The 17,248-nt window shown below is 41.5% G+C and overlaps 1 protein-coding gene and 1 long non-coding RNA gene across 3 annotated transcripts in view; one reads left to right on the top strand and one right to left on the bottom strand.

Annotated features, from left to right (window-relative positions):
• The first annotated feature begins 21 nt into the window (after window positions 1-21).
• LOC310886071 lies at window positions 22-7,947 on the top strand. The gene is made up of 2 exons (XR_014575112.1): window positions 22-526; window positions 5,726-7,947. It is a non-coding gene; the product is annotated as an uncharacterized lncRNA (long non-coding RNA).
• Window positions 7,284-17,248, bottom strand: part of MACO1 (macoilin 1) — a 28,607-nt gene continuing 18,642 nt past the window's right edge. For both annotated transcript variants that reach the window (XM_083810120.1, XM_083810119.1), the window contains 5 exons: window positions 12,010-12,168; window positions 11,631-11,813; window positions 10,697-10,817; window positions 9,578-9,752; window positions 7,284-8,465 (listed from right to left, as the gene is read on the bottom strand). In XM_083810120.1, the coding sequence (XP_083666246.1) occupies window positions 8,263-8,465; window positions 9,578-9,752; window positions 10,697-10,817; window positions 11,631-11,813; window positions 12,010-12,168 (841 nt within the window). In that variant the 3' untranslated portion in view covers window positions 7,284-8,262. The remainder of the gene's footprint in view (window positions 8,466-9,577; window positions 9,753-10,696; window positions 10,818-11,630; window positions 11,814-12,009; window positions 12,169-17,248) is intronic.

Below are 17,248 nucleotides of genomic sequence, written 5' to 3'. Positions count from 1 at the left end.
GGGGGGGGGGCGGAGCACGGCCTCGGCTCGCGCCTCCCTGCGCGTCCCCGCGGCTGCCGGCGGGCTCGGCCCGAGCCCGGGGCCGGGCGCGCGGGGGGTGGAGGCCTCAGCGGCGTTCCGGAGTTAAGGGGATGTCGCGGGGAGGCCAAGCCCCGTGTGCAGGAGGTGCAGGACAGTGCCGCGCAGAGCCCGCTCCTCACGGGCGCGGTTGTTCGGTGGCGAACCCCTGCCCAGGTAAAACCTCGCCACGCCGGGGTCCCCACGCGCGCCGCTGCGAAGCCTCAGAGCCCCCCGCAGCAGGGGCGGCCGGCCCAGGGGGACAACGCGCACCCTGCCCGTGCTGCCTGCGGCCACCCGGACGCCAGCCGCACGCGGCCGCTCCGCGAAACCCCCGGGAGAACTCGGCTCCCGCCCAGGTGCCTGCACGTCCCCGGAGGGCTTCCTGCTTGCCAGCATCTGCTGACTTCAGGCAGGCACCTTCGCAATTAGTTCACTGATAAACAAGCCTGAGAAAACCGTCTGGCAGGTATGCGACACGTCAGTGATTTATTTCCCTTTTTCTGTATTTTGGCTAAATATATTCTATCTAAATACATCACCATGCTCTGCTCCGTTCGGGCAGCAGCTTCTGCCTTGCTGCTTCCTTCCCATCCCTTCCTCTGCAGCAGTTTCACAGGGCAGGTACTGGCCAGCATCCTGACAGGGAAGGCTTTGCTGCGTCCCTGCTGCTGCAGTCTGCACGTTGCTGTCCCGTTAATTCCCTTTCGAAGCGCCCGGTGCCTGCTCCCGCACATCCCAGGGGTTTGGCTGCACTGGGCTGTTCCTCCAGCTGTTAATGCAAAGAGCGTGGGGCACACAGCAGTGCCGCCATCCCCTGCTGAGCTCTCCCAGCATTGGTGTCGATGTTCACCCATCACTTTGCCAGCAGCGCTGGCTCTGGTGGGAGCAGCGGAATGTATTTCTTCAGGTGCCACTGCAGTCAGAGAGTGAAAGACCATGACAGCATGACAGCAGCCTGGGAGAGGAGTCATCAAATCAAGGTCTCAAATGTGGCCATAATGTTGAAGCCAGCCTCCCTGAATGTCATAATTTGAGTTTAAAATAGCCCTGCGAGGGTGAAAAATTACCAGTGTCATCTCTCCGCAAGGAAGGCAGGGCCTCGGGCTCTCAACATCACAGCTTTGTACTCATCAGCCTCCTATCGTGCCAGGAAGCCCAGGCCATCCTACCATCAAGAGCAGCCCACAGGGAGCCCAGAATTGGACACAGTACTCCAGGTGAGGCCTGACCAGGGCGGAGTAGAGGGGGAGGATCACCTCCCTTGACCTGCTGGCCACGCTCCTTTTAATGCACGCCAGGATCCCACTGGCCCTCTTGGCCACCAGGGCACACTGCTGGCTCATGGTCAACCTGTCATCCACCAGGACCCCCAGGTCCTTCTCCTCAGAGCTCCTCTCCAGCAGGTCATCCCCCAGCCTGTACTGATACGTCTGGTTGTTCCTTCCCAGGTGCAGGACTCTACACTTGCTCTTATTAAACCTCATTTGGTTTCTTCCTGCCCATCCCTCCAGCTGGTCCAGGTCTCGCTGAATGGCGGCACAACCTTCTGGCGTGTCAGCCACTCCTCCCAGCTTCGTGTCATCGGCATACTTGCTGAGGGCAGACACTATTCCCTCATCAAGGTTGTCGATGAAGATGTTGAACAAAACCGGACCTAGCACCGACCCCTGGGGAACACCGCTAGTCACAGGTCTCCGGCCGGACTCTGCGCCACCGATCACCACCCTCTGAGCTCGGCCAGTCAGCCAGTTCTCAACCCACCTAACTGTCCACTCCTCTATCCCACACTTTCTCAGCTTTGCTATCAGGATGTCGTGGGAGACAGTATCGAAAGCCTTGCTAAAGTCAAGGTAAATGACATCCACTGATCTGCCCCCATCTACCCAGCTGGTGATGTCATCATAGAAGGCAACGAGGTTCGTCGAGCATGACTTCCCCTTGGTAAATCCATGCTGACTACTCCTCATAACATTCTTCTCTTCCAATTGCTTGGAGATGACATGAATCCAGAACGAGCAGTTCCAACACCTTTCCAGGGACAGAGGTGAAACTGACTGGCCTATAGTTTCCCGGATCCTCCTTCTTGCCCTTCTTGAAGACCAGGGTGACATTGGCTATCCTCCTATCTTCAGGCACCTCTCCTGTTCTCCAGGACCTTTCAAAGATGATAAAGAGCGGTTCGGCGATCACTTCTGCCAACTTCCTTAGCACACGTGGATGCATCCCATCAGGACCCATGGATTTGTGTGCGTTGAGCCCACTCAGGCGCTCCCCAGCTACCCTCGGGTCAACTACGGGGGAGCCCTCCATTTCCCAGCCCCTTTCTCCCCCCACCAGGGTTGAGGAGTCCCAGGGGGGAGTCCTTGAAGCAAAGACTGAAGCAAAGAAAACATTCAGTATCTCCGCCTTCTCGGCATCTCCCATTACCAGGACACCCCCCTCATTCAGCAAGGGACCTACATTATCCCTAGTCTTCCTTTTACTGTTTACATGCTTAAAAAAACCCTTCTTATTATCTTTTATCTCTTTTGCAAGCCTCATCTCTAGGTGGGCTTTAGCCTTCCTTGTCGCGTCCCTGCAGGCCCTGACAACACTTCTATACTCTTCCCAAGAGGACAGGCCCTTTTTCCACATTTCATAGACCTTCCTCTTCCTTTTGATCTTATCGATTAGCTCCTTGCTCATCCACGCAGGTTTCCTGCCCCCCTTCCCCGATTTCCTACTCTTAGGGATGCACCGATCCTGAGCTTGGAAGAAGTGCTGTTTAAATGTAGCCCAGCTCTCACAAGCACTCTTGCCTTCTAGCAACCTAGCCCAGGAGATACTTCCAAGCAGGTCCCAGAAGAGGTCGAAGCTGGCTCTTCGAAAGTCCAGGGTGGCAATCCTGCTTTTAGCCTTACTTCTTCCACCAAGTTCCATCTTGAACTCCACCATCTCGTGGTTGCTGCATCCCAAGCTGCCCCCAACCTTCACATCCCTAACAAGCCCATCCCTGTTGGTAAGGACAAGGTCCAGAAGCACCCCCTGCCTCATCGGCTCCTCCACCACCTGCGTCAGAAAATTGTCTTCAACGCATTGTAGGAACCGTTTGGACTGCTCGTGCCTGGCCGAGTTGCTTACCCAACAGATGTCTGGATAATTGAAGTCCCCCATGAGAACCAGCATCCGTGATCGTGAGGCTACTACCAGCTGTTTGTAGAAGGCCTCATCGACCACGTCCTCCTGATCTGGTGACCTGTAGTACACCCCCACAACAGTGTCTCCCATAGCAGCCCACCCCTTAATTCTCACCCACAAGCTCTCCACGTCTACTTCACCCTCTCCCAGGTGGAGCTGGGTACACTCTAATTGCTCCCTCACATAAGGGGCAACCCCACCCCCTCGCTTCCCTAGCCTGTCTTTCCTAAAAAGAACACAGCCCTTCATGGCAGCCTTCCAGTCACGCGAGCTGTCCCAGCCTTGCTTTCTTGCTAGCTGTGAGCACAATGTGTCTGACCTCCCCAGCCCTGCCGTGCTCTGCCCAGTCATTTCAGAAGGTTTTTTCTTGGTGTTATTTAAACTTTTTAAACCTTTTAAATTATTCACCTTTATCAAAACTAAAATAATTCTTTTTGAGACAACTCTTTGAACTGCCATACTTAAAAAACAAACAAACAAACAAAAAACACATGCAACATCAAAATATCCAGGATCTTAAAGTCTCCCATTCTTTATAGCTTAAAACTTTTCCTCAGTTTGACTGAAATGATGAAGTGTGTTTGCGGGTGTATTCTGGGCTGCTGAGATTTTGGCTACTCCTGCTTTACTCCCCCAAAGGCTGGAGGTCTCTTTTAATGTCATACTTGGAATTAAGCATTGGGGTTTGGCACCCTGATGATGTGGCCACATGCCTTAGGGAGATGAATACACCCAGCAAGACAGCATGCTCTGTGGTACGGGTGCTCGAGATGGAAGTCAGGGCTGGGAGCATGTGCTCAGTCCCGGACAGAGTGCAACTTCAGGCTTGGCAGAGTGCAAGGGATGTCACAATATTGCTAACAGTTTATTTATTTCAAAAGAGTTGAATTAACATGAGCTGAAAAATAGCAATGAATTGTTTCAGTGACAGTTTTTTTTACATAAAAAACACACCAATGTGTATAACTCTCCAAGATGGCACTGGGTCCAGCATCCTTCCCTTTCAGAGGCAAATCTTCCTCTAGAGAATAGCCCAATTGCTCAGGTGGGGATTTCTTAGGAAAGAGTGAGCAAAAGCCATTTCTTGATCTTTATGTATTTCCTTTGAAAAAGCTTTCATCCTATTCTCATCCCCTAAAGCAAGCCCCTAGCAGATTCTCCGTTCCCCCCTCATCTCACATCCTTTGCTGCTGTGAGCAACCTTTCTCTGCCACATTAGAGCAGGTGTGGATTAGGAAATTTATAGCACAGATGCAAAGGGAGTTATATTTAAACTCTCTGAAAAGCCACGATGACCTGATGTAATCTTAGCATTAAGGTCAATTTAACGCATTCTTAATTATAACATTTTTTCAGGTTTTCCTTAAGAAAATTCTGTGTTCCCATTTGTCTCTACCCGGCAGTACTGTTGGTGTCGTCTCTCCTGTCACATTACTGCATTTACGATGATATTTCCAGCTGCTTCTACCCAGCCAAATTCAATACCTCCAGTGCTGTCTCATTAGAGTCAGACTTTATTATTGCTAGTGTTGCTTTGTGTTCAGATTGTACCAGAACATTAAATTCAAGGTGTAGACAGGAACAAAGCCATCAAGGCTATGTAGATGTAAAATAACATATGGACAGTGCTTTGCTGCTCTGGTTGTGCAGATTTTGAAGCTAATAATAATTCTAAACATCTCTTTTCATCTTATTTAATCTTTATAATCTCCTTACCCTCCAGTCCAGATTTTCTTTGCGTGCTGAGATTGCTCCTTGTAGCTGTACGTCTCTGCTAGATCTGTACATACTGCACATTGCCTTTGGGGAGGTGTACCCAGCTGTCCAGACGCAGACTTTATTAGGGATTTCTGTCCCAACAAAATGTCCTTCGTCCTTCCTACGAAGAGGGGGCAGGCAGGGCTGTGACTGTTTGGAAAATGTTGGTACATAAAAAATAAAAATAATAATTTTAAAAAAGCATTTAATGGTGAGTGCATGCAGAGACCAGAGACCATTTTATTCCCAGTTTTACTCTGGATGTGCTTTGTAGCTTTTGGAATGGTTAGTTCTTACAAGTATTGCTGTTTTACGCACAGCTTCTAGGGTTATGTTATCAGATTAAAAGTCTTCACTTCCATGAAAAAATTTAGGTCTCTAGATTTCTGTGGTAAAAATTATGAAAATTGGAAGTTCAGAAAGCCAGATAGCAAGCACAATAATCTGACTTTTTTTTTCCTTTTCCCTTTATTTATTTATTTTTTCATATTCAGACTCAGGGGAGGAGCTGACTAGGGGTTTTTTGAGCTTTAAATAGCAATGCTGGAATCTGGTCACGTGGCTGATAAGCTTGGCTCTCCAAAGGCAGAGCGCTCAGATCTCAGCTGATCACAAAAGGAACAGCAGGCACTGACCTCTCTAAAAAGCCACCAAATCCTCTTCTGGAAAAGAGCCTTGGCTTTTGCTGGCCTCTCATTCTTTTTATTTTTTTTTCCTTCCAATTGCAAAGAAAAATCCTTTTCCGATTTCGAAGTGTTTTGAGATCCCTGTGTGAGAGGTGCGGCACTCAGCAGGGATAATCAGCCCCCTTCTCTCACCCTCAAGCAGAGTCAGCAATTGCAGGTTGCACCAGGAACTCGGCCAACAGCAAATCTAACCATGCTACGCTGGGGAACAGCATTACAGGGAGCAGGAGTTTGACCAAAAATGCTCTTCAACCTGGGAGACAGATCATCCTTGTACTATTTGGGAATTCAGACGGAAAATCCCTCTGACCTTTTATTCACTAAACTGTGTGCATGTCGGGCTTCAGACAATATACTTTCACAGGTATACCTGCTAAATCAGTTTGGAGTCCAGCTTCCTTTTCCTGCAGCTGCTGGTTTCCTGACCATAAGGCAGAGCTACATCCATCCATACCCCTGAACTGTTCTCCTGAAGACTGCTTGTACCTTCACTGTCTTTCAGCTATGCCTCAGCACCTTGTTGTTGAATGTCATTCTGCTTCCATTTGTACTGAATCAATTTTTTTTTTTTTGAAAACTATGTACTTTGAAACCTATTAGGTACAACAAACCAGAATATGGGTATTGATATTTTCACCATAATAACTTCAAAGAAGAAAGATAACTGTTCTTAAGACAGAAGATGTTAGAATAACGATCTCCACGGGGCAGGGATTATCATGCTTCTCATGAATACCTTTGGCATATGGCAGGGATCTCCATTCTGACTGGCCTAAGAAAACCTGCACCACTGCAAATGATACAGACCCGGGCCTTGTCCTCTAGCACTAAGACCAGCAGGAGCTTTACTAACCCAAAAGGAAGCCAGACTGGTCCCTTTGGTTCCTTTTAGCTCTGGCACTGCACTGAGACAGCAGCCAAAGTAGGCAGCAACATGGGGGAACCTCAACACAAAAACTCTGTGACACTATTTCATGTTTTGCACAAAGATGAAAAAACTAAGACATTTCTGAGTAACACTTTTATGGTGACAATTACACAAGATGATTCAAAAATGCAAATGACAGCAACATGCACACCTGGCTAAAGCTGTAAGTTTTATCCCAAAAAGATATCTGTGAGTAAAATTATGAAACTTTAACACTTCTACTGACTTGTGTACTAGTTCATTTTTTTTTAATTGAGGCATACATGCCAAATAGCATGAAATTTGAAAGAAATAAGGTTTTTGGTGTTTGTTGTTGTTGGTTTTTTTTTTTTTTTGAGAAGAACTTTGTTTTTTCAGAGTCCACTGCATGTCTGCAAAATCATAATGCTGGGTTTATACTTGTACTAGTTCTCAAGACATTTTTGCTTCCCATCCCTCCACAATCCCCACCCTCAAAAAACTGAAATACTTCAGAAGTTGCCAGTGCAAACACTTTCTATCAGCGTATATTACACATTTGACTTTAAGCCTTTGTGCAATTTATGAATTTCTGTTAAAAACTCTTAAAAAACACCTTGGCACAAAAGCTGAAAAATATTCTGCTCCATTCGAACTGTCAAACACAAGGTGATGTAGAGTGTAAATCATGGTAGAATAAAATAATAAAAAAAAAAAACAGAACTGCAGCTTTTATTAGCCAGCTTTACAGTCTCTTGTATACAGTACATTGCACAATTCCGCCTTCACAATAACGCTTCCTGTATTAATATTGTGCCTTCCATGATGCTGTATAATCAAGGCAAGTTACAGAACACTGCTGAGTTTATATCAAAATAAACAGAAGATGTAACTTTGGTTTATAATGAACATCCAAATTACCAAGTACAATTTGCAGTAGACTGTAATGAGCTTGATATATAAGCTAGATGACAGTGAAGGGGGGAAAAATAGTTTAAACTATCAAGTTTCCTCTTGAAATGTCTTTTCCCAAGGCACTGTGAACAAGACTGTTAGCAATTATCAATCACTAGAAACACCAATGGGAATATAAATATTTCACATAACAACCACCATCATATCATCCTCTATTCTCTTCTTCTTTTGCTTAAACAACGCCCCTAAAATTTGTTTGGTCCTTTGAGGGGGTAACCAAATTATCTTCTGAAACATCATGTATTTTTATTTAATACGTCTGTAAATCAAAGCTTTGATAGATTATTTAACCCTTTCACTGTAAAAACTAAAGGCTTTACCTCACTATTTCTCAATGAATCTGATTTGCAAATTCAACTTGATTGTTTAAAAAAAAAAAAAAGAAGAAGAAGAAAGGGTTCAAAATCAAGCAAAGCCCTGTATTTTTCAAGAGGAAACCATGCAGGAGTACATAAGAAGGCAAAATTGGCTATTTGAAATCCAAGAATCATTTTTAATGCGTTGGCCAAGGAAAATAAATCACAAACGTTCTGTGAGGTTTTCTAAAAATTTACAAGAAAAACTGATGGGCAGTTCTAGTCAATCCAGATGTTCTTTGTTCCTGTTTTAAATGACAACGAATACAGTCTCACACAATACAATTTCATCTTGACTGCAAGAGACACTCCTGTGTGAAGCCTTCAGCATGACAAAATTACTGGGCAAAAAGAAAATTGGCATTCATTTCTTCATGGGCTGATAAACAGAGGCATTGGGATCAAGTCCAGAAGGGCTGGTCTCCACAAATTTGGAAGAGTAATGTGGGGAAACAGGACTCAGAGTGCTGGTGGCTGCAGTGTATGTTATGCTGGGCATTACTGCCATAACTTCTGCAATCTTCTGTTTTAGGTCCTTGATTTCCTGATCTTTTTGAATGATCTGCCCTGAAAAAACAAATTGCATCGCTTAAAACCAGCTGTATGTTTTTGCCCTCCACCATTTACCTAAAACACCCAGAAGACATTCAGCTTTTTGATATTATATACCAGTGAAAGCACAACTCATGTAACTGCCAGTGTGTGTTAGTGAGTTATGTTTAATTATCTCTAGTTATCACATAATGCTAGTAGACGCAGCACTTATATTAGATATTGCATTGTTTGGATTCACAGCTGCACAATACCAAAATATTATTTCTATGGCTCAACTTTTCTTCTGCACTTTCCAATTCATAGTTTACAAGCACCTCACAGAAGCTTATTAAATGTGTTATTTTCCTTATTTTCAAAACTGTCCTATTCTCACCATTTTTCAAAACTCCCTTTGTGGACACTGACAAAATCATTACATCAATTTATGTAACTACGTAAAGAGAAACACCAATTAAATGAGAACAAAAGACATTCTTACTCTAATCAAATTTTCCTGCAACCAAACAAACTTCTGCAAGGAAATCAAATGGGTGCTAAATCAAAAGGTTATTTAATTTTCCTTCACGGTTTGCACGGCTGAACAAAGGGCAGTCTGGCCAGAGTTTTTATACTGGCTTAACGCTCCCTCTGGTGGCTGCAGTGGCAGCCAAACACGGACGCCAGCGTCAGCTGCTTACCCCATGGTGTGAAGTATAAGACACCATTTTGTTTTTATTTTTTTATTTTTTCCCCACATTTAGGTTGAATTTATTTCAGGAGTATCAACATGTTATTAAGATTCCATGCAAGGGCTTAATAGATGGCAGCTACTATTTTATCTTCTAGCTCTTTAAAAGAAGTTCTTCAGGCTTTAGGGTAATGGTTCATAAAAATGGAGAAAAATCATCAAAAAATAAAACAAAACACCGTCTTGATATTTATCAGCTTAGTTCAATAACCTGGGGAAATTAAATCAACTGGAAAGCTTAGGCTCACATTCAAAATGATGTATAAAATAAAATCCCACTGAAAGCTTTCCTGAGCGTGGACCGCAGCCCACCCCTACATAAAAAGGCAGGATATTCTGTCATGTTTTCACCATTTCAGTCTATACTACTGAGTTGAATTAAACTATCCCATATTACCTTGGGCAATCTCAAGCTGCCGTTTTGCATCTCCTAATGCAGAGAATAGATCCAACTTGATTCTTGTCTCTGCGCTCAGGCTGTTCTCTAAGTGCTGTGTTTTATCCTGCATGGCTGAAAGAGCTGACATTAACACCTCCGTATCCTTCTCATTTTCCTTGTACTTCCGCAGTTCCTGTAGGAGTAATTGGGACAAATGTTATTCATATAGACTTCACACATGAGATACACCGAGAAGTCTTTCTCTTCCTCACAGCACACCACTACTGGGCTTGGTATTAATACTGTAAAATTAAGATGACGGCTAATTGAGGACACTGTAGTATTACCTCCAGTAACACATGACCATCACACAAGTGATTAAAGCCATATCGTACAAAGAATAATTTCAGCGCAGTGAGCAAGTACCACTCATTCTGCTTCTCAGCCTTCTATGATCTGTATCATTGAACCCCCCCTCCCCGAAATCCTCCTCATCACTTCCAAGAGCCAGCTGAGAAGCTGCATGGTACTCTTGTGGAAGCACAAAGAGCTAAGTTGTGGAATATGAAAACATTTCCCTCAAGGAAAACGTCTAGAATGGTGACTAACCTCTTGCTAGAGAGTTAAAAGCGATACTAAACAAACACCACATTTTAAGCTATTTCGACTATGTGAGGAGAGGCATTTATCTCAGCATACTTCCCACACTGAACCTAACTGTGCCGAATATCCAAGCACCTTCACCAAAAAATCCAAGCCTGGCTAGTGATTAGGACTACACTGAGTAAGCAATCCTACTTGCCAACAATGAAATTTATAATGATGTAGACCGGCTACAAGCTCCTCACATTATAGGAAAGATGTTGTGGAAATTATATTCTCCTCAGTCTATCCAGACCATTGGTTCTGAGAAAAAAAATATCTAAATCATTTAAATAATTGAGTGGTATGGAAATGAGACGATGAACACTTCTTATACCCATATTCTTACAAACCCTGATATCAGACAAGGAAGAAAAACATCTGAAGAGAGTAATACTTAAAGGTGTTGATTGCCTCTTATAGATATCCACCAGTTTCAGGGGTCTGAAAGCACTCATTGTGAGCTGATCTAAGCCCCTGGTACTTTCTTGTTACCTGAACTTTCATTTCTAGTTCTCGTATCTGATCTTCCTTCAGCTTTATGTCAATTGTTAGCTTCTTGCACTCTGTCTCCAGCTCTCGGATACGATTCCGTAAAGTTTCAGTACATTCTCCTCTGTAGGAAAAACATTAAAAGAGAAGACTGTGAAAAAAAAAGAATGCGGCTGACAATCCTGAATTGTTTATAACATGAAAAATTAATATAAATATTGAAGGATACAAAGAGGTAGCTAACTTTGTTCTTTTCAGCAAGAGAATTTCCCTTATGGCAACAATGCAACAAGCTGCCAAGAGTTACCCAATGTTATGCCTCAAGTACTAGGAAATTGCTTGGGACATTTATGAACTATAGAGAATAGAAAAGCAGAAATAATTATTTTTAGACATTAGGAACACTGCAGTCGTCTGTACTTCTGCCATGCTTTCATCTTGAAAAGCTTTACATCTATACACCTACATTACTACTGAAACATCACTGTGCTGAGCACTGGTAGTCACTGGCTAGATTAGAATATTTTTGAGATTTGAGATAAAGACAGAATTTTCGCCAGAAGGACACTGCACAAAACCTTGATTCACAGTCCCCACATGAAATGGGATATTCCTCTTAAGAAGACTAATCCACAGGGCACAATAGCCCTCTGGTAACACAATCAATGTAGAGCCAATAATTTAGAGTGTATTCATCATCCTGTAAATTTAACAGATATGAGTACTTAGACTGAACTTAATGGAAGGTGACCTCCCCATCCTCCCACTGTCTTAACACAAACAAACCTCAACAAAAATAAAGCTTTTTTTTTTTTTTTAAAGTCAAATACAAACCACTCCTTTATGTACACAATGGTAAAAAATGCATCTCAGTGACAACAGCTACATTTCAGACATTTTCTGGAGCTGAGGTTGCTTCTACATTAGAACCAACTACCTTGTAGCAGCAGCAAATGCAACAGCACGTGCAGCAGTTGCTTCTTCCAACTTCTTTCTTTTCTTTTCTTCCATTAACTGTTTTTCTACAAAGGCTCTTGCCTCTTGCTCTGCCTTTAGTTTCTTCTCCAACTGGCTGATCATTTGCTTGTCTTTTTGTTTCATTTGTACAGCGTTGTGCAATCTGGAAGGTAACAGGTATGGAATTTAACAGAGGACTTCATTTACTAAAAATAAATTCCAGTCACTAGTCTCAAGTGAGTCTTGCTTTACTTGCAGGCATGCACCTTAAATTTTGTAGAGTTTTAACATAATAACTTCCCCTCTAGTAAACTACAGTCATCAGCAACTAATTTACACAGATTTGCAGAAACACGTACTTGTTCTGGAGCAGTTCATTTTCTTGCCGTAGCTGTCCAATTTCAGATCGAATTCCCCGCTCTGTGTTAGTCAAAGAACTGATCTGACTACGTAGCTCCTGTTCGATCTGCCTGCTTGCTTGCAGGTCAGCCTTTAACTTTTTAATATCTTGTTCCAACCTAAGATAGACAATTTTAGAAGACAATTTCAACTTTACTTCCCAGATACACAAAGGTTCAAGCACATTATATAAAAATAATCACAGAGTAAACATCATACTATCTGCCCCCCTAAACCCTCCTTACTTAAAATAAACAACTCAGAAATTATGTCTCTGTTGAACAATCTTTATGTTACTATACATATATAACTCTATGTATAGCTATACACACAATTCATAACTCCCCACAGGAATTTAGCTTTTCTCCATGCACTGCACTGCAACATTGTAAAACATCCTATGGAACTATATTTTTCCCTCCAAGTAGAAATAAAACTGATGGGAAATTGAAATTGAGAAACTGTAAATGCTGACAGATGAACAGATGAACTAATTTTACTTTTCTCAAATTGTTAGCAATAGCTGAGCTATGGAGTGCACTTATGAGTTCTCACTAAACATTTTTTCTTTCTTGAAGTACAAGACATACACTTTAAACAAAAAGTACGTGTTAATTATCCACAATTCAGGAGTCAGCAAATTTAGTTTTAATTCCTCCTGAACAGAGCAGAGACCATCTGCTACACACTTATTGTAGCTTTAGAAAGTTTTGAAGACTCATGAAAGCTTATTAATTAAAATATTTACATCCAGAATTGGTTAAACAAAGCACCAGTTTCTGAAGAGAGTCACCCAGCTCACCTTCATTTTCCCCCACATTTTTAAAATGAGATTATTGGTTCTTAGAATAAAAAAAAAATACATCAATCAAATCATGTTCTACAAGCACTGTCACAAACTCTTTTTGTATGCCTCTCAGTCATTCATGTGCTATCCTCATTTTCCCCGTCAGTTATCAATTTAAGTTTTTTAATGGTTATAAAGAAGAAAGATGTTTTTATTTCCTGAAGTTCCACAGACTTAATGGTAGTTGAACATTAAGATTTGGGGAAAATAGTCACAAAAGCCAGAATGAACTGCTCTTAGTGACATTCAGTACTCCAGATTAAAGGTTACAGCTCTTTGTCTTCCTAATGAGACACTTTGCTCTTTTGGGCTTCAGTGCAGGAAAATCTCAACCTAAAATGCTTCTGTGCGATGTGACAGCACAAGGCGTAAGACCATCCTCTTTGAATGAATCAAGAGGTTAAATGTGGAATCATTGAACTTTCGGAATTTCATAGAAGAGTATCTGCAACAGGCTGAAACTCAACCAAAGAGGTCTACTGGGATAAACTAACAGCAAAAAGCAGCCTATTTAGGATCGTGGTCTACAATACATTTCTCTAACTCAAATGCTCAGATCCTACATTCTACAGCTGTACTACACTGTCCCTTGAGCTTACCTCTAGGGCAGTAGAACTAGTAGGTATAGATGAATTGCTTTTAATATAGTATAAATCAGGGCCAAAGTGTATGTAAAAAACAAACAAACAAAAAAACCTTACTAGGCAAATAGTAATTGTACTAAGCAAATGAACATTTCATAATGAAGACCATAAATCACTTCAACATCTTGTACTCTGTTGTAGGAGAAAAAGAATTTGAAAACATTACCAAAGGTTCATTCATCCATTTAACCATCACACACAAGCCAAAAATGGAAAATCCATCAGCAGATGATATTAAGTATGAATTTTCATGGGGGTCTGTATGTTCAGTGTGTTAGGTGGTAGAGCTGGACAGTAACTGGGTGACAATGTAACAGTTCAATTTATATCTTCTAATAAACAGAGACTAAGTGTTTTGCAAAGAGCAAAATTATTAATGTTGTAGGAAGCATTAACTGTTGTATATCAACAACTGATTGGTTTTAACATACGTTTTCATAAATATTAACAATGATTTATAAAAGCTATGCACATAAATCACATGCACATACTTTATATTGACAAGTATCCATAAACAATTTCAATATACAACTCTACAATAAAGTGGTAACAGTGAAAATAAGACAGCTGTAAACACCATTCTGCCTATATCCACAACTATGTCAAACTTGCTCATATATGATACATCTGGATTTATTACAGATATTTAGAAACCCAGAAAAAGAGGCCCTGATTAAGTAATGCCTGAATAAGTCAGGAGCTGGCACACTACAAGCTGAATTAGTATTTTTGGTAACAGGGTATTCACAACTATTCCAGCTTAAGCCACCTGGTTCACAGCTTTTGTGACAGTTTCAGTGAGGGCTCTGTACCTGCAAAGCTCACAGGACTGGTCCAGACTGCGCTGTAAAGAAAGTGGAAACCTCTATGATCTGTAGAGCACACACAAAGGTGAGCAGAAAGGATGCCTACTCTCAAAAATACAATCAAATACCGTAGCAGACATTTTCCTGCAATTTATAGAGCAAATGAATGTTCCTGGCTTTCCAAAATGAATTAGGAAGCTATTAATCCATCACAATGTAAGAACCAAATGTGTCCTAGATGGCTTTTCTCATCAGGACATCAGACCTGCCAAAATTAGATACAATTTAATTAAAAAAAAAAAAGTCATATAGTTTCCCCTCCAAAATATGTACTTTTTGCATTCTCTGATGTTAACTGTACGCTCATCCACCTTATAAAGTCTAGTCAAACATTTTAGCCTAAATTTCTGCTGTAAAAGAGGAGGTAAGAGCTTTTCTCTGTATATAGAGAGGTCATCCATCATTTTCAGGGAAACACAAGGAGATTAAAAGAAAAACAAAGCGAAATAAAACAGCCACTTCTCTGTTGCCCCGTTTCTAAAATGGAAGTACTTCATCAGGGTAAACTGATACAATTTCATAAAAAAAAAAAAAGCTTTGCTGCTGCAAGCACAGATTGGTGAGAGTTTTCCTTCTTCCTCCCTGTAATAGTCTGTATCACTTGTTATAGTGAGAAATGACACAATAAGTGACACAAAATGACAAAATAACACTATTATTATTTCTACTAATTCATTTTCTGCTTAAGTCTCTTATTTCTAGGCTTATTGGAAAAATATTCTTTCCTATTTACAAAGGGGGACACTTTGACTTCTAGAAGATATTTTTCTCTGTTGCTGTACAAACTACAAGTAATTTTGAAGCACAATTGTTTTTAAAATGAAGATTCAGTTGTGGATTATTACATTGGGCTGTTTATACAACCAAGGTCAATTTCTTTCAGTTTGTCATCACTATAAGCACAAATTTATGGATTTTCTTTCTTTTAGCACCACTGCCTATCTTTACTGATCTCAGTAATGAAGAAGATCAATCAACAATCACCTGCAAGACAGCGCATTTTTCCAAATGCTTCTTGGAAGACTGATGGACCAACTTAATGACAACTCAGGTTGAGTTAATACTTCTAAGTATCGATAACTGTTTGATGAATAGCATACCCTTGCTTACTCAATTAACTCATCTCCATAATCATCTGGTAATTGCACACAAATTAAAAACAATCTATATTTATATTATTTACCTAAAGTTTTAAATCACCCAGAGGGCACTTGAGAGCTTCTCTAAGAGACACATTTTTTTTAAATTTGTTCTCTTCTTGCCCAGTTTGTTGGCATAAGCCACAGGCATCCCCTGAAGGGAACCTCCTTCTTTGAAGTTGCCGATGCGATCACACAGCACTGAGGTTCTCCTGCTGTCAGTGCCAGACTACTGCAAGCAGTTCCGCAGAGCATTTTTCATTACCAAAAAGACAATAATGCATAGGCAGGAAGCTGAGTTACTTATTTTTCTTCTGCACAGAATTGTTCTAAGTAGCTGGCATTTTGAAAGGTTACTCTGTTTCTGAGCAGTCCATGCACTCTACTGACAATGGCCTGAAAAAGGCTTGGTAGAAGGCATCTCACAGATTTCTGCCTTACATTCCCGATGCTTTTTATTTTCTGTTCTCTACTTTCCTCAGTCCCGTCGTATCATGTAGAACACTGACCATCTCCCCCAGTGTAGCTGACAGGAGAAAGCCTTCCGGTATACAAAAGCCATTTCAGGCATCAGGCATAAGGAAGAAGAAACAATCACTCTTCAGACACCAACGGTGCCATAAAAGATGGACAATGATTAACATCAGAGGAACAGAAGTTTACATTAAAATCTTCCAAGTCTGTCTCTGCAGGAACACTGAGTTTTAGGAAAGCAAAATAAGGTGTGATGGACCATCCTTTACTTCACAAATATTTTGCTTAATTCAATTTCCAGAATGCCGTAGCTATCTCTGTGAATAATGAGTATGTAAGACAGCTTGTTTCAACATGTGCAAAAGGCAAGACCTCGATGGATACAAACACTTTTGCTGAGCTGCATAGCCAGGGTTTTTTTGGGCAGTGGTGGGGTGTTTTGTTTTGTTTGTTTTAAGGGTGCAAATAGCTGGAGCGAGGACATGAGTATTACCATGCAATACGCAATTAAAAAACACATTGCAAGCTACAATTACAGCTTGGATTTGTTCCATACATCAGGCCCCTGAAACATGAACAAAATCTGCTGCACCTCCGAATTGACAGTGAAATGGTAACAAGAAGCCAGCTTGTTCTGCAGTTACTGATATACAATATTCAAAGGACACCAATTTTACCTCTCTATTAGCCCAGTTACTGCGGTGTCCTGAAATAAGACAGAATAATGACAGAGATGCAATGATTAAGTGCTTGACAAACAAACAGCAGATTTCAGCACTCGTCAGAACCAGATACTCATTTCAATTGCAGGATCAAAAAGCCTAAGACAAAGAGATTGCTTTGAAGGCCGATTGGCAGGGACAGAGCGCCTCCTGAATCCTTCTACTCTAGCTATCAAAATGACAATAACATAACAGTCACTGAAATATCAAGTGATGGGGATCGGTCACTTCCTCTCCAGAAAACTAAACCTGTGGATAATTCAGAACACTAAAAGCTATTTCTTCTCGAATCTCAGAATGTTTCACATGAAATATTTTTGTCTTAACTCATAAAAGCTAAATATTTGCTGATATTTCTGAAATATAAATATGCACTAACCATTTTCCTGGCAGAACAACAACAAAAAAATCCCATTTCAAATATAAGTGAATATATATAAGCCCCTAAATTTCTTAGCTGTACCCTTTCAGATATAACATGTTACATCAAATATTTAAGAGAAAGCT

Source organism: Anser anser (assembly GCF_964211835.1).
Source record: "Anser anser genome assembly, chromosome: 24".
NCBI lineage: Eukaryota > Metazoa > Chordata > Aves > Anseriformes > Anatidae > Anser > Anser anser.
The sequence above is the reverse complement of the archived record's forward strand: the minus strand, read 5'-3'. Positions and strand labels throughout refer to the sequence as shown.